The 21,608-nt window shown below is 25.1% G+C and overlaps 9 protein-coding genes across 9 annotated transcripts, besides 3 other annotated features; 8 read left to right on the forward strand and 1 right to left on the reverse strand.

The window, feature by feature from the left end:
• EHI_052610 (uncharacterized protein) lies at positions 1-705 on the forward strand. The gene has a single exon (XM_001913744.1). It carries the CDS (start codon positions 8-10, stop codon positions 191-193), a length of 186 nt encoding a protein of 61 aa, XP_001913779.1. The 5' UTR covers positions 1-7; the 3' UTR covers positions 194-705.
• Positions 706-2,609: 1,904 nt separating this feature from the next.
• On the forward strand, positions 2,610-3,218 carry EHI_052720 (uncharacterized protein; the record flags this gene model as incomplete). The annotated part of the gene is made up of 1 exon (XM_001913745.1): positions 2,610-3,218. The coding sequence occupies one exon, from the start codon at positions 2,610-2,612 to the stop codon at positions 3,216-3,218; it is 609 nt and encodes a 202-aa protein (XP_001913780.1).
• A 671-nt stretch (positions 3,219-3,889) lies between these two features.
• Positions 3,890-5,277, forward strand: EHI_052730 (uncharacterized protein; the record flags this gene model as incomplete). The annotated part of the gene is made up of 3 exons (XM_646543.1): positions 3,890-4,102; positions 4,165-4,388; positions 4,524-5,277. 3 exons carry the CDS (start codon positions 3,890-3,892, stop codon positions 5,275-5,277), a joined length of 1,191 nt encoding a protein of 396 aa, XP_651635.1.
• A 1,152-nt stretch (positions 5,278-6,429) lies between these two features.
• EHI_052740 (dynamin-like protein) lies at positions 6,430-8,421 on the reverse strand (the record flags this gene model as incomplete). The annotated part of the gene is made up of 1 exon (XM_646542.1): positions 6,430-8,421. The coding sequence occupies one exon, from the start codon at positions 8,419-8,421 to the stop codon at positions 6,430-6,432; it is 1,992 nt and encodes a 663-aa protein (XP_651634.1).
• Positions 8,422-9,309: 888 nt separating this feature from the next.
• Positions 9,310-9,826, forward strand: EHI_052750 (uncharacterized protein; the record flags this gene model as incomplete). The annotated part of the gene is made up of 3 exons (XM_001913746.1): positions 9,310-9,447; positions 9,497-9,700; positions 9,749-9,826. 3 exons carry the CDS (start codon positions 9,310-9,312, stop codon positions 9,824-9,826), a joined length of 420 nt encoding a protein of 139 aa, XP_001913781.1.
• A 539-nt stretch (positions 9,827-10,365) lies between these two features.
• Positions 10,366-11,048: a repeat region.
• Positions 11,049-11,143: 95 nt separating this feature from the next.
• EHI_052760 (uncharacterized protein) lies at positions 11,144-11,788 on the forward strand (the record flags this gene model as incomplete). The annotated part of the gene is made up of 1 exon (XM_001913747.1): positions 11,144-11,788. The coding sequence occupies one exon, from the start codon at positions 11,144-11,146 to the stop codon at positions 11,786-11,788; it is 645 nt and encodes a 214-aa protein (XP_001913782.1).
• Positions 11,789-12,027: 239 nt separating this feature from the next.
• EHI_052770 (glucosidase II alpha subunit, putative) lies at positions 12,028-14,556 on the forward strand (the record flags this gene model as incomplete). Its single annotated transcript, XM_646541.1, has 1 exon — positions 12,028-14,556. The coding sequence occupies one exon, from the start codon at positions 12,028-12,030 to the stop codon at positions 14,554-14,556; it is 2,529 nt and encodes an 842-aa protein (XP_651633.1).
• A 125-nt stretch (positions 14,557-14,681) lies between these two features.
• On the forward strand, positions 14,682-15,707 carry EHI_052780 (TolA-like protein, putative; the record flags this gene model as incomplete). The annotated part of the gene is made up of 1 exon (XM_646540.2): positions 14,682-15,707. The coding sequence occupies exon 1, from the start codon at positions 14,685-14,687 to the stop codon at positions 15,705-15,707; it is 1,023 nt and encodes a 340-aa protein (XP_651632.1). The 5' UTR covers positions 14,682-14,684.
• Positions 15,708-15,767: 60 nt separating this feature from the next.
• Positions 15,768-15,925: a repeat region.
• Positions 15,926-16,703: 778 nt separating this feature from the next.
• EHI_052790 (DEAD/DEAH box helicase, putative) lies at positions 16,704-18,206 on the forward strand (the record flags this gene model as incomplete). The annotated part of the gene is made up of 1 exon (XM_646538.1): positions 16,704-18,206. The coding sequence occupies one exon, from the start codon at positions 16,704-16,706 to the stop codon at positions 18,204-18,206; it is 1,503 nt and encodes a 500-aa protein (XP_651630.1).
• Positions 18,207-18,259: 53 nt separating this feature from the next.
• Positions 18,260-21,608: part of a repeat region that runs on past the window's edge.

The following is a 21,608-nucleotide window of genomic DNA, read 5'->3' on the forward strand; positions in this document are numbered from 1 at the left end:
CGATGCCATGAACGGTAAGAACGTTTGGGAAGTTATTGAAGCTGGAAAGAAACAAATGGGATCAATGGCTGTTGCAGCCGCTGCCCCAGCTGCCACTACTGCACAAACTGAAACTAAAGCTGAAGAAAAGAAAGAAGAGAAAAAAGAAGAAGAAGAAGAGGAAGACTTCGGTGGATTTGGTGATCTTTTCTAAACAAAGAGTTTAAGTTGTTAAAGTATTTTTATGTTCTCTTTTTTGATGAGACTAACCTTGTAAACTACTATTATTTGTATGAATAAAAAAGGGTATTTAATAACCAAAATATTTTAATAGTCATGAGATGAATTACTTATAACCACAAAAATTGTTTTTTCTTTTCTTTAAGAAAGTCACTACCATTATATTCCCAAAACAAGTACAATATTTGTTTAAACATATTGTTAGCTATTCCCATCAACCAATTCTTTTCTTTTTAAAGAAATTAATTCATGGCTAGATAAATAATGGCTAATACATTCATAACACAATACTTAGTTAGTTTAAATGTTTACAATAAATACTATGACCAAACAAAACTATATACTTTTAACTATAATACAATATGAATATAAATGTTTCAATAATCTCTTTTAATAATTAAATAGAGTCTTTCTAATTAAAGTTAATTAATTAATTTATTAGCTTGGTTTTTTTATATAATTTTATTATTTAATTGTGTAAATTTTATGTCTCTTTTTTGTGGAAATACTTTTAGAGGTTTTTTGTTTTGTTTTTCAGTATTTTATTTAATGTTTACAATTGTATTTGTTTAAATAGTAATAAATTTATAGTGTTATGTTAGTTACATTATCTTTTATTTAATATACCTTCCATTTATAATTTATCCAAAAGTACAACAAGAAAGAAATGTTGTTTATCACAAATGTAAATAAAAAGAGAATATAAAAAGTACCGAAAAAATAATGTCAAATAATTAGAAGAACGGTTAAAGTATAATACAAAAATGAATAAAATGAATTGGATATTCATTTTGTAATTTATGTCATTTAAAAGTATAATTTTTATAATAATTATTCATTTGTTAATATCAAAACATTTAACTAAACTATTTTTAATGAATAAATAATTGATAGAACTACAATAGATAATATTAACTATAATAAACTCATTATAAATTATTTTTAAAAATGAATATAATTATTATTTTTATAGAACCCAATACTGAAGTGAATAATTTATTATTATTTATAACATTAATGTTTTTATTAATATAAACTTTATCACAAACATTAATGTGTTCTGCATAGTATAGAGTATTATTACTATTAATTTTCTTTTTAATATAATGAAATATACTTTAATAACTATATACTTATTCGTAGTTACAAGTATTCTGTTAATTAATTTATCATTTAATATGCAACTAGTAATAGATTTTTGAAAGTATATATTATTTATCACTAGTCTTTACAATTTTAACAATAAAGATGAAAGAAAAATAATGTTTTATAATATCATATAGTAATTTTTATTTTCAAATAAAAATAGAACTATTCATTATTTATTAACGTCTTTTATTAAGTACTAAATAATAACTCTTGTTGAATAGATTTTAAATACTTTCTTTGTTATTTGTCTTTTCTTTGTCAATGAGGAAATTGTCACAGTTTTAATGTTCTATTTAATATATTTCAATTAATTTATTATAATATTCATTTTTTAAAAAAAATTATTTGAGTAAAAAGAATGCTTTTGTTAATTTTATCAAACAAATAATATATCAAAAATGGTTAAATTAAAATTTTTATTTAATTATTATAGTCAAGTTGAAACAAATGGAAATACTAGCAATTATTTTCAAAAAGTACTATCCTTTTTGTCTATTTTATTTTTGGTTATTCTTCATCAACTACCAGTTTTTATCTATCTTTTTTCATTCATAAAACAAAATGATCCTAATTTTAGTTACTACTCCTATTTAATGTCATTATATTAGTAAAATAAAATTATAGAATGTTAATTATTGAATTAAAATAATTTCTATTTTATTTTGAATGAAATACATCTTATTTTTTTAATATATCAAATGAAATTTCAAATTTCTTATTAACTTCTTCAATACAAAGAATCTAATATTTTATTATCACAAAAAAATTATATTCATTACATAAAACAATTTAAATTGTTTCATTAATCTTCTTTAACAAGAAGTGTTAATTTTATTTGTAATAACTAGCAACATTTTTAATGTTTTAAACCTAAAATTCTGATAATCTTATATTTAGAATAGTCCTTCAAAAATTAAGTAACTTGAATTTGTTTTATTAAAATTAAGATATTAATGAATGTGTCATATCTGAATATTAGTTCTGGTTTTGAATAATAAAATTAAAAAAATGAAAGATAAAATGTTTTACATCGGAAATTAAAAACAATGTTTTTAGAAGAAGAATTTTCTAATACATCAATAATAAATATAAATTCTATAACAAGAATAAACGACATTAAATAAATAAGACAGTCATACATTCAATTTAAATAAAGTTTAATTACGAATATATCTATTAGTTGTCTTTTTTACCATTTTCTTTCAAAATCAGAAAATAACTTAAATCTAATAAATCAGTTAATGTCTCTAAATATCAATAAAGACATTCCTAAAGATAGTTTAAATAGTTATGACCCTGAAGATATATATGATTACATTAATAACTCTCAAAGGAGTATAGGTCCGATTAGCTATTCACTTGAACAAAAAATTTTAAATGATCCTCTAGGTGATAGTATTATTGAAAATGAGCCAATCCCTAAAGAAAATGATGAACTATTAAATAAAATTAAAGAAGAAACAAAAACCAATAAAAACATCAGCAAAAGTAAAACCCAACCACCTGTTATTGGTATAACAGATGTTGTTGAAAATAATCAAACCAATGAAGAACAAAACGAAAAACCACAAGAAAATGTTATTCCTCCAATCCTTCCTGAAACTAAAGAAATCCCTAAAACGAATGCCCTAGAATTAAAAAAAACGGAACAAAAACCAATTGAAATTATACAAGAAGAAGAAGGAAGTAATGACATTCAACAATCCACTACTAATGAAAAAAAAGGATGGTTTAATTCAGCAGATGGTACTCATTATTTTGTGATTACTATGATAGGTATTATTGTCTTTATTATTAACTACACAATTTTACGTGTATTAGTAACTTTAGATAATAAATACTATCAATAAATTTGATTTATTTTTAAACTCTTTTTTTGTTTTTCTTATTGTAAAATTATTATTTTTTTTTGTTATTTAAACAATCTAAAAAATTTATTTCAAGTTTTAAGTAAGTAAAAATAGATTATTTGAAATTTGATATTTATTGTTTAAATAAACTATTTTTAATGAATTTAATTTCAGTAATAATGTAATGATATGAAATATTGATATATTATTGTTATTTTATTTTTTTTCTTATCTTTTTGTTATATTTAATAACATTTTTTTAAATATTGTATTTATAACAATTTTTATTTTATTATTGTTAGTTAAGTTGTTTATTTTTTTTTGATATTGTTTGGTTTGTTTCTTTTAAATTACTTATAATAATTCATAGCATCATTTACTATTTGAAACGTTTAATAAAGTCATGGTAGTCAATATAATATACACTATAATAATGAGTGATATTAGTATTATTAAATAATGGCATTATACATAACCTTATTTGAGTAATAGTAGTGGAGTAGTTATAATGGATGTTTCATTTTCTGTTATTATGATAATTTATGATTTTATGTAATGTTTTGATTAATGAAGATTTTTTTGTGATAGAAAAATTTATAAAAAGTGAAGAAAAGAAAAAAAAAAGAGAAAGGGTAAATTTAAGTTCATATTCTCTTTTTTACTTCTTCAGTATGCAAGATACTACAAGTCATCAAGGACAGTTTTTAGTTACTTGTCAACATAAATTACCAAAAGAAGAACGAATTGAAGCAGATGGGACAACAAAAGAAGTTCATGTAGTAATAAAGCAAAGTTCATTTATAGTTTCGATCTCATCAGAGAGTATTATATTAGAAGGGTGTAATGTTGATTGTTCATTAGTGTATGACAATGATGGATTAACTGTTTGTTAATAAAAGGGACATACAAAATAAACAGGAAATAATAAATATTAATTTATATTTAGGAAGTTCATTATATTAATCAAAAACCAATTTCATTTACGGCACAATTGTCTTCACCAAATAGAATAACATGTGATGTACGTATATTAGTATTATCAAGCCAACATGAAGATATGCTATTTAAAGTAATATTTAAATTAACAAATAAAAAAGGAGAACAAATCGCAACATTACATTCATTTCCTATTAGAGTTATTTCAAAAGCTGATGGTAAAAAGAAAGTACCGTTTGTTTATAGTTTTTAATAAAATATTGCATAAAATATTTCTTTGTACTATTTAATAGAATGTTTATTATTTAATTATATATATTTAATATTCATTTATTCTTATAGATACATGTATTTATACTAATCTTTTAGAAATTCTAAACCTCCTAAACTTCCTTCCTCTATTAAACCAGAACAAAAAAGTAAAATTCTTACTCAGTCTCATCTTCCTGTATCAACTCCTGTCATTCAGTCTCTTTCTTCTCCTTCTCAACAAAATATAGAAATACAACCTGCTGCTTTACAAAATGCTAATGAACAAACTGAAGAATCTGTATTACAAATATTACAATATCAACAATCAATTTTACGTGATTTAACTCAACAAACTAATGTCAATCCTTTAAGTTCTCCTTTGGTTGGTTTGATTAATTCTTATCAACAACTTCCTCAAAACCAAAGAATTCCACAGTTATTAAGAATTATATCAAGTCTTAGTCCTCAAGAAAATGCCTTAATTAGTGAATTAGTATCTTTAATTGCTGGAATTAATACATCTGTTCAAACAGACCCTCAACAACAAATAGTACAACCTTTCCAAACTTTTGCTCAACCTGCATCTGCTTATCAAAATAATGTTCAACAACAGTTTAATACTTCAAATAACAATGTTACTAATCAATTTCAACAATTACCCACCCCTCCTATCACAATTCCTATACCTACTTCTGCTTCAAATCAAATAAATCAACAAAGTGTTTCTAGTACATCTCAACCTCCATTATCAGATAATACTACATCTCAACCTCATTTCCAAACATCTTCATCACATTCATTCTCACCACAACATTATTCATTTAATGGAAATAACGATACTTCATTTTATCCAGACACTAGTAATAATTGATTGTTCAGATTTTCAAATTAAGTTGAAAACCTATATTTATTTAACTTATATTAGAGGGTATTATTTATTGAAATCAATTTAATAGAGTGATTGTTATTTTATTGTGTATTGTCTTGAAGATGTTCAATTTTATCTATTACTTCTTTTTTGTTACGGTTTTTTTTTATTTTTATAACAAAAACCTTATTGTGTGAGTGATTATTAATACTAAAGTTGTCTAATCTAATTAATATTGATGAAGTAATTTAATATGTTTTATTTTATTCAGATAAATACTTTCGTTGTTAAAATTTTTTTTTCATAAACTTAAAGCATTTTGTTTTTCTAATTTATACTATTAACAAGTTATTGTTGTATATTCTTTATGTTAATCATTTTATGTTTAAATGTTTCATTTTTCTATCTTATGTTTAATTTTCCTTATTACTGAAAAATTAACTCTTGTCACAAAATCCATAAAATTGAAAATTACCTTAATGTTATGTTTCGATCAATATTTTACAAGAATCTAAAGTACATTTTCCATTATTTTTAATAACTATATCTTTCATTACAATTTGTCTTAGAGATTTTATCTATATATAAAATGAATGATTATACTTTAAAATATATTTTCTTTATATTTACAAAATCCATTATTACTTTAATAATAACTAATATTTATTTTTCTTTTTTGAATAGAAATTTTTTATATAAAAGAATCAATGAAATAGTTATTGATAAAAATAACAAATAATATCAAGTTATTTCTTTTTCATTAATTGTATTTTATATCTTGTTCGACTTAATTATTAGAGAGTTAAATTCTTTCTTTCAATTATTAATTTCTGTATAATTTAATATAAAGACAAAAAACTAAAACAAGAAAAAGATAAATTATAATAATACTTATATATACAACTCTTTTTTCATTCTTTTTTTTCAAAGCCAAATGATTTATAAGAACAACCAATGAAGTTTATGTGTTTTTCATAAAACAAGAAAAATTTCTTTCATTATTTTTATAAGATAAAAGTAAAAGAATTTTATTATTGGAAAAGAAAATATTCCAAAGTAATACTAAATAACAAAAATTAAAATTTAAGAAATTTTGAAAATTATTTGGGATTGAACAGAATTCCTTGAAAATAACATTCAAATTAAAGTAATTTTTTAGAAGCATTGATCTCTTACTTGATTAATAATATCTAATGCCTTTTTAAGTGCTTCAAGATTTTGTTTGACAACTTTTCTTTCATTAACAATAGCAGGATTTTCTGCAAGAAGGTCTTGTAATAAAGCTTCATTATATAACTTTTTAATTAATTCTTTTTGTAAACTATCTCTTGTTTTAAATACTAAGAAGTGAATAACAGCTTTTGGAACAAGATCTTTAATACTTTTTCTAACAATAAGAAGGTAATCTTTACATAAATTTCTAATCAAATTAATTTCTCTCATTTCTCTTTGATTAGTATGATCTACTCTAATACTGGTTGTTATACTTTCTTTTGGAACGTGTTGTTGTTGTGGTTTAGCTTGATTTTTGTTAATTTGTCCAGCAAAGAAACTTGACTTTACTGGCTTTTTAGCCTCATACTGTTGTGCATTCGTTGTGTTATTTGGGTCAATGGTGACAATAGTATCAATTCCATCTTGTGGAGTTTTCATAGCTTCATCAGCTTCTTTTAATACTTTAGTTGTATCAAAATCTGGATGACTTGTATTAATATAGTCCGCCTCAATATCAATAAGGTCTTGTACCATTTTATGTGTTTGAGTCATATAATCATTCATTACTTCAGTTGATGCTTGAATAAGTGCCTCTCTAAATCTATCATATTTTTCAATATTGTCTTTAGCAATTTTACCTACAATAACTTTCATTTCTCTATAAACATTATCAACACAATTATGACAAGTACCTTCAAAATTTCTAACTTGTTTAGAAATTAGATTTTCAAAAGCACTTTGTGGTACATAAAGACATGGTCGAGTTCCACTTGCGTTTTTAATAGCTGTTAAAATATCAACATCTTTAATTCCAGAAAGAATATCTTGACTATCAATAGTTGGTCTAAAGTTATTTTCAAACACACTAAAGATCTTTGCACCTCCAGAAATTTCATGGGTATGGATATTAGTATCAGTTCCATTTAATGCAGCAGCAAAAGAACCAGAAAATTTCATAATCTGTTGAAGTGATAATGAAAGAAGATTTTCGTCATCTGGTTTAATATCTTCATATCTTGATCTTGCCTTTTCATAACATTGATTAATTTGTTGTTTTAATCCAGGTAGACACTTTTGAATATGTTGAAGAAGAAGAACGTTAAGTCTATTTACCATATACTCTGTACCCATTCGTTCAGCAATAGAACAATACACTGGATGGTTTTCAAAAAATTCTTTTTCATGTCTTAATGAAGTTTTAACATCTACTCCGTTATTAATATCTTGTTGTGATCTATTAACCACTCCTATATATCCAAGTTTTAATGGATATACTCTTCCCATTAAAACATCCATTGAATTAGTTCCTTTATCTTCTAAGTCAAGTTTAGTTAATACACCAATAGTTCTTTCTCCATCTGGATCAACATCTTTTGCAACTTGAAGTGCATCAGAATTTGCAATATCAATATTCCCAGCAGTAACAGCAAGAATTAAAGCATTACTTGGTGATGCATATTCATAAACCATATCTCTTAAATTTTTAACCATTTCTGCTGTTTGTCCATTAATATTAACTTTTACTAAACCTGGAAGATCAACTAATGTTAAATCAACAACAGAAGATGAGTATATTCTTAATCTAATTGGTACACTTGAAACATTTCTACCAGGACAAGTACGTTCAGTTTCTCTTGTAATTTCATTTCTTATTTCTCCAAAATCTGTAAATTTACGATCACCTGTATGTTCAAATTGTCCATAGTCTTCAGCAACATTACTTCTAACACATTGCACAATAAGTGGTCGTCGAGTAACAATACCAGAACCTCGAGGAAGAAAGTCTTTTCCAACAACATGTTCTAATACTGAAGACTTTCCAGATGACTGTGATCCAACAACAACAATTTGTGGAAGAGGTAATGTATTTGGAAGACCTGCAGCTGTAAAGACGTCTTGTAAACTATTAATTACAGGAATTAATCTTTGCATTTATATTTTAATGATTTTGAGTTGTAAGTTCTTTTCCTTTAAATGGTAGTTCTTGACGAATTTCCTTCTTTTTTTTTTCTTTTGTTATGTTTGGAAATGTCATTCTGCTTAAATATTCTTTTTTGTTTTTATTCTTTTCTATAGTTCTTTTTATTATTACTTTTTTATTTTAAATATACTCTTATTATTTTTTTTTTATTTAAATTTTTTTCTTGAAGTTTTTATTGTGTAATATATAACATTATTTGATGTTATTAATAAAAATTAAAATTAATAATAATCAGTTAATTAATTCACTTCTAACTAACAAATTAACCAATTCAAATTGAATAACTTTGAAACATACTTTTAAATAAAAGAATTTATTAAAAAAAAAACAATTATTCTATTGATTACTTTTATTTTTTTTAATTATTTCATTTCTATAAAAATAATTAGATTCAATACCTCATTTATACATCATTCATTGTCAATTATTCAAGTTGTAGTTCCATTAAAAATCCTCATCATATTTCTACTTATTTATTTGTTTTTTTTTCGCTGATGTTATAATAAAAACAAAATTAATTAATTTTTAAATAATAAAATTTGATTTATTCTTCACTATAAACTGTTTTTAAAACTATAGTTTTAAACAAGTTATTCTCATTAAATTTAATAAAAAACATTAAAATTGTTTTTTTTTCCGCAGATATAAGTTATTTAGTCAGTTATTTTAAAAGTATTAATTTGTATATTTATTGTAAATTTTAGAGATTCTAAAAATTTTAATTTTATCTGAAATAAATTGAAAAGAATTTATTAATATTTTTCAATTAAAAATAATGTTTTTATTTACATTATATGTTATTAATAGCTAAAAAAAAAAGAAAAACTAAAAAAGAGAAAATGGAACAAACACAAATTGAACCACCATTTCAAAGAGAAATGAGAGGAGTTATTTCTACAGCAATAGATGAAAATATTGATGCGTTAGAAGAAACTCTTATTGATATTAAAGTAACATCTGCCAATGTTATATATAATGTTTGAATTAGTAATAATAAAATAAAAATACTTCTACTCAATACCATAGGCTATTGACTCATATGCAGATTATATATCAAGTATATTAGATAATAAAATCACAGAATTAATGAATCATCATTTAGGAAGTGAAGACACAACCCCAATAACACCACTTATTTCTATTGAACCTATTATAGAAGAATTAAATTATACTATGAATGCAACAAACAAAAAAGAAGTCCAACCTCAACAAAATATTTCAATGACAAAAGTTTGTTTTTTATCACACTTAATATAAAAACTTTAAATAACATACTAGAAAATTAATGACCTTTTACTAAATGATTTAAAAGAGACTGAACAATTATTTATTGAACTAGAAACTCATTTTCATTAATCCACTCTTTTTTTTATTATTCTGATTTTGTGTATTTAGCATTTGGCAAATACTTTTGAATAGATAATACCATTTTGTGATGATTCAAAGTCTTTTCAATCTTTTTTTTTTATTGATATAGTCAGATTTTCTTTAGATTTTTTTAAGTCAAAAAAAAATTTGAAGATTATTGGTTACATTATTTTATCATATGAAAGTCAAATAAATGAATTTAGTTTTTGTACATCAAATGATATATCTTAATTAAGATATAATATGAAATAAAAGACAATTTATTGGAAGAACACTAAAAATATTCAGACATTCTTTTTCTTGAAAGAATATTCATAATGACACAAAATATTCAATCCAACATGACTTAATTAAAAAAACAATTAACTTACAATCCAAGACGGAAAAAAACAACAACCCTATTTCTAGTCTTTATTCATTTATACACTAAGAGTATAATTGAAACACTAAGTTAAAATTAGATCAAACCGCAGTTTTGCATGAAAAAAATGTTCGTTATATAATTAAAGCTCTTTTCTATAGAAAAAAAAAAAAAAAAAAAAAAGAAATCAATTATGATTAACCTTATCCTTAGGTTTTTCATCATGTTGAGAAGTGAGCGAATCAGTTTCTTCAACACGCTTTATTTCTATTGAAATAAAGTTTTTCAGGCATGCTCGACTTAAATGGTTCCTCAATTAAGTTGCTGCCTGACTTTTATTTTGATTTTAATGAGTAATATAATATTTCTCATTCTTTATATTGTTGTTTTAAGGAGAGTATATCCATAACATACTGTTATAGCTCATCTCCTTTTACCTTCGACACCCCTTAAAGAAACCCTATTCCTTGATAATATCCTTATGTTTAATTTTTGTGCAACAATATCAATTATATATGCGTCTTCTTTAATAAATGATAATTCTTAATACATAATACCTCCTTAGTAAATAATAATCCTTATAATTAATAATGAATAACAATACACCTCAATGAATAACAATACACCTCAATGAATAACAATACACGTTAATGAATAACAATACACGTTAATGAATAATAATCTTTTATAATAATCACTTCTAATAAATATTAATAATAATAAACAGTTAGTTTTGAATAGATATTATCTCACCAAAGGCACGTCATGACCAGACGATAACTGGGAGATTCGAAGCATGGGATTATTTTAGGGTTTCATGTGGTGTCTCTGACGTGCCATCTTCGAATCGTATTAAAGCTCTTTTCTATAGATAAAAATAAAAATAATAAACCCCTATTAATTTCTAGATAGAACTAATCACTATTGATTTTGATTAAATAACTATGCAAAGTGAAGAGACACTACATAAGAATTATATTAATTTAGAGTATAAAATAAAGAATTCTAAAGGAAAAGAAATTAGTTTAGAATGGAAAAAAGAAACTGGGTATAAAAGAAAGTACCAATTTAGAGAAAAAAGAAATTACCAAGTTGCTCAACAAAGTATTTTTCTTGCATTATTAAATGATTATTTTGAGATTGAATTACTTCCTCCAATTAAAAGATCAAATGTTGCTATTCAATTATTAAGAATTAACCGTTTGGTTCATGGAGAAGATTCTATTTTATTTAATTTAGTAGTAGAACATCGATGTAATGACTTATTCCAAAGAGATATTGAAAATGGTGTTTCAATAAAAACTGCTATGAGAAGAATGGAAACATATAAAATTAGTGAAGGACTTCATTTATTGATAGATCTTTTATTTGAATTAGGGTATATCTTTGTTTCTCGAATCACAAAAGGAGCTCAAGGTTCTCAAAGAATTGAGACTGTAAAAGAAATTTGGAGAAATGGAAAAATAATTTTAGAAAAGAATGATATTGAAGAAATTGGAACAAAAATAAATTCATATTTCTTTAATGAAATAAAAAGTCAAAGTAATTATACTATTTCTAGAGGGTTAAATCTTCTTAAGATTGAATGAAAAATTAACATTGTTTTTATTATCAATTATTTGTTATTCATATTATTTTATTTATTATTTTATTGATGAAATTATTGCTAAATGTCATATATTATTAATTCATAATAAATTATAGATGAAATTTTATGAATAAATTAATAAATTCTTTTTATTATTCTAATTATTTTATTAATAAAATAATTAGAATAAATTTATAAATATATAAATATTTATTGATCTGGAATTTATCTAATTCTATTATGTTCCTTTTCTTCTCTATTATTGCTTTTGTCATTGCAATACCTAATAAACCTCCTACTTGTTCTAGTAGGTCATGGTGTAATTTAAATAGGTTTAGACCTGTTTCTCATTATAACGCAGATGTACGTTCATATAGATATACCAATAATATTTTATCATTCAAACTAAAGCCAACTTGGAGTATAAATAAGAACATTCAATTAAATATCATTTCATTAGGTGATAATCAGTTGTATATTAGATATACTTATCCATCTATTGAACACGTTAGATTTAATATTCCAACAAATACTGCTTATAAACCTCTTAAACCACAAGAAATTACATTAATATCTTCTAGTGCTCAAGTAGCTAATTTCAAAGCTGGAACAACTTTATTTTCAGTTTATAAAAATGCATCAGTTATAATTGATAATGATTTGTGCATTGGATGTACTGGACAATTCCTTTATAGAGAAGATACTAAAAGTGATTATTATCCAGTCGGAATTGATGTAGAATTTCCAACTAAAAGATTATTTGGATCTGGTAAGAATGTACATCAACCACTTCCTTTAACAGATAAGTCTAAAGGAGCTTTTACTGAGCCATATCATTTTTATGCTTCTGGATATACTACATTCCCTGTTAATTCTACTCACCCACAATATGGTAATTTACCTGTCTTTATATCTCATAAAGGAGGTAAATCAACTGCAGTATTATATACAAATCCAACAGATACATTTATTGACCATGAACTCTATAACAATAAGGCTAAATTACTTATTACTTCAGAAGATAGTGATCTTTCTTTCTTTATTATTTCAAAATCAAGTCCACAAGAGTTATTTAAGAGCTATTATTCATTAACTGGTGTTTCTTTTATGCCACCAAGATTTTCTCTTGGATTCCATAATAGTAAATGGGGTTATAATTCCCAAAATATTGTTGAAGGTGTTGATAATGATGCTGATAAATATGAATTTATGTATGACGCTTTATGGCTTGATATTGAGCACACACAACGTAAACGATATTTCACTTGGGGATCATCTTTCCCACATCCTTTAAAATTACAAGAACAATTAAAATCAAAGAATAGATATCTTGTTACAATTCAAGATTGTCATATCGCATCAGACAATGGTTATTATGTTCATGATGAAGGTAAACAAGGAAATTATTTCATTAAGAAAGGTATTAATAATACTGATGATTATACAGGTGAGTGTTGGCCTTTAAAATCTAATTGGGTAGATTTCTTATCAGAAGAAGCTAGAAATTGGTGGGCTGGATTATACTCATTTGATAAATACAAAGACACAACTGAAATAGTTTATGCATGGAATGATATGAATGAACCAACTGAATTTGATGTACAAGATTTATTAGTTAAGAAAGAAGCAGTTCATAAGGGAGGTATTCTTCATAAAAATGTACATAACCTTTATGGTATGTTACAACAAATGTCTACCCAAAAAGGATTATTAGAGAGAACAAACAATAAGTATAGACCATTTGTTTTAACAAGATCATATTATATTGGTTCACAAAAGTATGGTGCTATGTGGACTGGAGATTCTGATGCTACTTGGGAATATTTGTCTAGTCAAGTTAGTCAATTAGTTAATATTAATATGCTTGGATTTTTATGTGGTGGAGATGTTGGAGGATTTGCTCATAACCCATCCACTGAATTATTAATTCGTTGGTATCAAGCTGGTGCATTACAACCATTCTTCAGACAACATTCTAGTCAAACAGCTAGTAGAAGAGAGCCATGGCTATTTGAACAAAGTGTTAGTGATAGACTAAAATATGCTGTTAATTTAAGATATCAAATGTTACCGTATTGGTATTCTTTGTGGTATTATCATAGAGTTGATTATAAACCAGTAATTAGAGCAATGTATTATTCATTCCCAGAATCAGATGATTTATTTGATAATGAGAATCAATACATGATTGGTGACGCTTTATTAGCATCACCAGTAATTCAAGAAGGAGAAACAAATCATCAAGTACAAATTCCTAAAGGTAAATGGTACGATTACTTTAATAATAGTAATGTATATAATGGACCAATGAATTTAGTAATTCCAGTTACTTTGGACTCTATCCCATTATTTGGAAGAGGAGGTTATATCATTACTGAGAGAATGGTTACTAAGGGAAGAAAATCTGGAACAGAATCTGAAAAGAATGATTATCTTCGAGTTGTTATTTATGATAATATGGGACGTGCTGAAGGTAAATTCTATACTGATGATGGTATTAGTGTTGATAACTCTGATAATTATGTTGCTGTTACTATGACTATGAATAACTATTCATTTGATTACACTGTTCAAGGAGATTATTTGTATGGTGAGTTTATTAATGAATTTGTTTTAGTTACTGAGAAAAAGTTTACCAAAGCATTTATTATAAGAGATGGTGAAGAAACTGAACTTAAATTTACTCAAGAAAATGGTAGATTGGTTATTACTGATTTTAACAACCACTTCAGTTCCCAATGGACTCATTGGTCTATTCGTTTCGAATAATTGATTCCTTTTCTTTTTTCTTCGTAAGATCTATAAAATATTAAAAAGTTCAATTTGATGTCAAACTATTATGAGAAAAGAACTTAAAAAAGGTGAATCTTATTAAGATATAGTCAAAATTGTAAGTTATGGGAGATCAAGAAACCTTCAAAGCTCTTAATAAGAAGTGTTTTAAAGAACAAGCCATTTGGATGTTAAATGCTTTATGGCCAACACATAAAGATACAGTGGCTGAAGAAATATGGAAATTTGCTCAAATGTTTTCAGAATTTGAGATTGAGAATCACGAAAATGGATGTGATCTTGATGAGTTAAATATGCACCGTGTTTTTGAAAAACTTGGAAATCAAAAAACTGTTCAAGAAATGCGTTCTCAATTAAAACAAGCTGGAGTAGAAAACTTTAAAAAAGTTGGAATGCTTCATTTTCTTACTTACTATTATGGGATGGATTGGCATAAAGTTGCTAATGCTCCACAAGGTGACAATACTGCTGAGTTAGATAAAGCCCAAAAATTACTTGATGAAGTTTCTAAACAATTAGAAGAATGTCAAAAAAAAGCTGAAGAGTCTAAGAAATCTGCTGAAGCTGCTGCTGAAAAAGCTACTGCTTCTAAGAAATCTGCTGAGGCTGCTGCTGCTAGACAAAAAGAAGCACAAGCTGCAGAAGAAGAAGTTACAAAAGCTTTAAATGAAGTTAAGGCACAAGAACAAGCTAAAGAAGATAAAAGAAAAGCACTTCAAAAGAAGATAGAAACTGCTGGATTAGTTGCTAAGAATGCTGCTATCCAAGAATTAGCTAAACTTGATAGTGAAGATGATTTACCTTTAAGAAGAGCTAAAACTACTCTTGAAGCTGCTCAAAGAAAAGCTGCTAAAGCTCTTAAAATTGCTACTGAGGCTAAAGAAAAGGCTGATAACGATGCTACTGTTGCTCAAGAATCACAAAAAAAAGCTGACGAGGCTGCTAAAGAAGCTGAACAAGCAGTTGAAAGTACACAAAAGAAAATGGAAGAGGCTGAAGCTTATCTTGCTGAACAAAAAGCTGCTGCTGGAGGAAGTGGACAAGGAACAATGTGGTGGATTCAAAGAGAACTTGATGAAAAGAAGAAGTATATGCCAATGAGAAAAGGAGGTGTTGCAAAGCATTAACAATTTAGTCAATTTGAATTTTTTTTCACTAATTTTTTTATTCATTGAATATTTATTAATAATTCTGGCAGCAAATTAGAAGAAGAACAATTTAATGAGAGCATGTTAGAAATAAACTCTATTATAACAATAGAGCATATTGAAGAAACTGAAATAAACACTTCTCAATATGAAGAAAATCCAATTGTGGTTATACCTTATTAATTAACCTTTATTTTATTAAAAAACACATATTTATTTCATTTTTGATTTATTAATATATTTCATTATATTTAATCTTTCATTATTTTATTAATGTAGTCAAGTTATTCTTATTTTGTATAATTTGATATATGTCATTACATTCATTTTACTGCTTCTTTTATAACATGCTTTACACATTATCTTCTAAAATCAATTCTTATTCATTTTCATCATCTCTTCTTTCTTTATTTTTAATTAATATTTACTTCTTGTATCTTTTTTATAATGTGTAGTTCAATTTGATCTAATGTGTTGTTTGTCAATGTATTACAGATGCAAAATATCTGATTATCTAAATTTACTTCAATACTATTTTTATTGTTGTAATTTAAACTCATTTCATTAATTTTATTGCTGTTGTCTATTTTATCCATCATATCTTTTTCTATTCTATTGTTCAGTTTCACTTTATTATTCTTCTCATATTTGAAGATACATAGGTATTTGTATGAAATAGAACTATATAAAACTGTAATTTCATTCATTTTATCATTGACTGTAATATTTCTTTTCATAACTATCAAACATTTCTTATTATTTATTCCAATTAATATTCATTTAATTACTTCATTAATTATTTTATACATCACTTCAATTACTTATTCAAACCACACATAGTTTTTAAATCTTCCTTGTATCAAATGTATTTTACTTTGTGTGAATTAATATCAATATAATTTAATCATCTGATAGTTCAATAAATAATAAAAAAAACTATAAATTTAAAAATTCTTAAAAAACAATAAAAATATAATGCAAAATCCTTCTCATCATGAACAACAAAAAAGTGATCATTTTTCACTTCAAAAAGTACATGAAAAACACAAAGCCCAACCCAAAAAACACGAAAGAGAAATAAAGAAAAAACAATTTTATAACCCAGTTGAAATAAATGAAAAAGATACACAAGAATTTCATTGGGAAAAAGAAGTTTTAGGAAAACATGTGACAGTAATTAATAATGAATTTACCGATGAAATTACAAAGATATTAGATGTAAATGGGATAAAAGAACTTTATCCAATGCAAAAAATTGTTCAGCAATTTATTTTTAGTACAGATACCGATATTGCTGTTCGTGCTCCAACAGGGAGTGGAAAAACGTTAGCATATACCTTACCATTATTAAAATTAATTAATCCATTATTCAACCATATTCAAGTAGTCATATTAATTCCAACTCTTCCATTAGCACTTCAAGTTTCAAATGTTATGAAACCTTTATTAAAAACAATAAATTGTAATTTAGTATGTTTAGGAGAATCTAGTATCGAAAAAGAAACATCATGTAATAGTCATGTTATTGTAACTACTCCAATTAGACTATTAAATCATTTATCTAAATCAACACTAGACTTAAAATGGTTACAATATTTAATTTATGATGAAACTGATAAATTATTAACAATTCCTGCATTATTTCCATTATTAAATATAATAAAAAAACAATATATTTCTCCACAATATATGGTTGATATTAAAACTGGAAAAAGTTTAAATGTATTTTCATCAAGTACAAATCAATTTAGATCATTATTATTTAGTGCTACATTATCATCATCTCCTAAAGCATTTAAACAATTACAAATGAATAAACCATTATTATTAACATTTGATGATTCATTTGTTAGAGATATTAATGAAATAACACAAACAAAATATGTATTACCATCAACAATTGAAAATAGATATACACCAGTTCTTCCTATAGAAAAAGATCTTGTTGTTTTAGAATTACTTAAAACATCAGGAAAAAGTATTATATTTTGTAATAGTAATAACACTGCTTTTGTCTTATTTAGATTAATTCAAGAAATGGCAGAATTTATTGGAAAAGATAAAAAAGAAATTGGATGTATTATCTCTTCAATGAAACAAAAAGAAAAATTAAAAGTAATTAAAAGAGTAGAAAATGATTCAATTAATGTATTTATTACAACTGATTTAATGTCTCGTGGTATTGATATTAAAGGACTTAAAACTGTTATTAATTTTGATTGTCCTGTTTCAACACAATTATATGTTCATAGAGCTGGAAGAACTGGAAGAGCTGGAAATGAAGGTATTTGTCATACGATAGTATTAACCAATGAAGTTGGTAATTTAAAAAGTTATTTAAAGAAAATGAATAATGAACTTCATAAAGTTTCAGTTATAGTTGAAGAGTCTTTAATAAAATCATATAATAAAATAACAAAATTATTAGAAGAAAATCCTTCTACTCTTCAACCTGAAAAACAAAAAAAGCATATTTAAACTAATTGATTTTTTTTTTTTTTTGTTTTTAAAAAAAATAAAAAAGAATAAATAAAATCAATTAATTAAGTATTAATAGAAATAGATTCTATTCTTCCTGGATCATGGGAGACTAATCACATCCCTTCGTCTTCTTCTCCTAGCAGCTCTACGGAGTATGTTTGATTGTGATCTCCGCAGTATTCCATGACATCCATCATGTTTTTTATTACAAGGTTTTTAATTTCTTTCTCGATGTCGATTTCAATTTTTAATTCTTTAATTAATTTATTACTTTCTTTATTTACTAATCCATTGATTGAGATTACTACTGGAATTATTTTGACATCTTTTATTTTCTCGATTTTCATTAGCCTATTCTTTAATTCCTTATACATATTTCTTTTTTCCAATAGGCTCCATTAATATTGTGATCAGCCACATTAGTCATATCAAATAATAGACCAGTTTTATTCTTTTTATCTAATACATATATATCTGATATTTTGTGATATTGTCATTCACTTTTATGTATTATTTGTTTGTTCCATATCATTGTAATGTCTTTATATTTGAACATTGTTTCATATGGGGGTTTTTATATTGTTTATTTCCAGTGTATTTTCTTATTAATCAATATTATAATGCCAATATTGTCATGTTTTTCTATTTGTGATTTATTATGATAAATACAAGATAGTAGAATGTATTTTACTGTAGTTATCTTGTCTTTACAAAGTGTTGCGTATTTTAATATTTCATTTTTCATTATTTTTGCTTTTCTATACCCACAAAATATTGCTTCATCTTGCATTTTTCTTAATTTGAGAAATGTATTTTTCTTAATATTGAATGACTTCCATGTTTTAACTGTAGTAGTTTTATCTACTCATTTTGACTCATTCCATCTTCTAAAATATCCACTAATTTGATGACACTTCCATTTTTTGATGTATTTGTCAATAATTTCTTTATTTCTACTACTACTTCTTTTTCTTTTTTCTTTTCTATCCCTTCATTTATTATTTCTTCTATTTTTGTTTCATTTATTTTATGAATTAGTGTTTTGAATTCTATTCCACAATCCATTCTTATTGTACCATCTATCTAATATGTTATTTCCTATTTCACATTCTCTGGTACAGTAGTACATCACTGTTCTTACTAATTCGATAACATATTCGTCCCTTATATTTATTAATCCTTCACCCATTTCTTCTAGAGGGACATATAACCTATCTTTGGAGTTGAACCATTGTATTTTGCCTTTCTTAAATATTTTCTTATCTCCAAATCAATTTTATCTAAGTGACATTCCAATTTACAACTGATGCTGAATATCTGAAGATAGGGATTACTTCCGTGTTTATTCTAGTAATATATCTTCTATTACTACTTTCATCAGTGTTTATTTCTTCCATCTTCTGATTCATTTTTTCTTTGATGGATTTACAATTGAAGGTGTCATCAATTTCGTCGGACTGCCATATTCCTAAGTATTTATACAAGTCCTCACCTTCAACTACGGGGATGTTTTGCATTCCGTTTGGTATTTCTTTAATGTTTTTTAATACCATTCCTGATTTTTTCTCATTCATTTCAATATGTAACTTATTATTTCTTTAATTTCATAGTGGATTATTCCCATTTCTTCACTACTTTCTGTCATTATTCTCAAATCATCCATATATAAAGTGTGATTTGCTTTTGGGAATTTCTCTTCGATGATTTGAGAAAATACATTCATCTGAATGATGAAGAGTAGAGGGGATAAGGAATCACCTTGTAAAATTCCTCTATTTAATTTAATACATCCTAGATATTCATTAAATTTATAGCCAATGAATATCTTCCATCTAGTCATTATACTTTCAATTATGCCAATGATGACAAACTCATAATTAAAATATTTTAATGATTCAATTACCCATTCGTGGTTTACTGTGTCATATGATTTCTTAATGTCATAATATGACTCATCATATTTTGGGTATTTTTCTTCTTTCTGCTGCTTTAATATATAACTATTAATTATTCATTCTTTATCAGCTAAAGATTGTAACTTACATCCCAATTGGTTGCTACTGATTTTCAATGATTCACAATTCATATTAAGTCTAATGTGAATCTTTTCTTTTAATATGGAGGTAAATACTTTCATAATTACATTTGTACAACTGATATGACGATAATTAATGACATCATTCCTATCACTTTGTGGATTAATAAAGTTCTTCCACTTACCATGTCTAATGGGATGTTTTCAGGGAAGTTCAACCATTCGTTAAATATGTTAAGAATGATTTCTCTTGATGATGACATCCTTTTCCAATAATACCCATATATAGTGTCTATTCCTTGTGCTTTCCAGTTACTTATTCTCATTATACTTAAATTTAATTCATTTAATGTTATAATGACACTATCATAATTGATATATCTTTCATTCCACGAGGTGATTTGTTTTATTTTCCAATTTTCTTTATTTAATTTCACCTGTGTTTCATATAACGATTTCCAATATTCTAAAGTAATATCGTTATTTGGGTGTATTTCATTTTTTGTTTCTTCCTTATTCTAATTTTCTTGTTAGAATCAAACATGATTTTATTTGTATTGATTCTGACCCTTTCATCTTTATTAAATTTAATTCTTTATTTGATCATTGTCATCATATATTTTAGGTACTTTATTCTTTCTAGTGCTTTAACTTTTATTCCTTCTTCATCATGTTCTTTTAATTTCATGATGCACTTTATTCTGTACAATTCCCTTGACCAAATCTTCTAGTCTATTTATTTTCTTTAAGATTTCTTTTATTTCATCAAATTTATCTCTTATTATTTTATTTTGGAGATAGAGGTGCATAATCATTGAAATAATCTTCATATCATCTTGCAGTTCCTGCATTCTGCTTCCTGACCATATCCATCTATTATTAATTTCCATTATTAATCGGTCAGCTTCTTTTCTTTTCCAGTAGTAATTAATGTTTGCACATTTTTCTACTTTCATTTCTTTCACTTTATTGATGAGAATGTTAAGGTATTCTTCATCAATTTCTGTAGAGTTATTTTTTATTATGATTTTTTATTATTGAATTACACTCTACTCTTCCTTCCATTATATCATTTACTTTCATTTTAATGTATCGTTTAATGTTTTCTTTTATTTTATGTGATATATTTTAATATATTTAATATGTTCTTTTTTATTATTGACATTGATGTTTATTGCTTTTATTATATTTTCTATTTGTTCATTTCTTATTTTCTTATATAATTTCCTATTCAACCAATTAATTGCAAAACAATACAACACTTCAATTAAAATTCTATTTCTTTGTTTTGTTGTATTTCTTGTCTGATTATCATCTCTTGTTTTTTGACAATCAGTGCTTTGCTTTTCTCTTCGATTTCCACT

Source organism: Entamoeba histolytica, genomic scaffold (assembly GCF_000208925.1).
Source record: "Entamoeba histolytica HM-1:IMSS scf_1104750517077 genomic scaffold, whole genome shotgun sequence".
In the NCBI taxonomy this organism is placed as follows: Eukaryota; Evosea; order Mastigamoebida; family Endamoebidae; genus Entamoeba; species Entamoeba histolytica.

Excerpts from the sequence above, each read along its gene's own strand:
- EHI_052610 (XM_001913744.1), top strand. The coding sequence starts at position 8 with ATGAACGGTAAGAACGTTTGGGAAGTTATTGAAGCTGGAAAGAAACAA.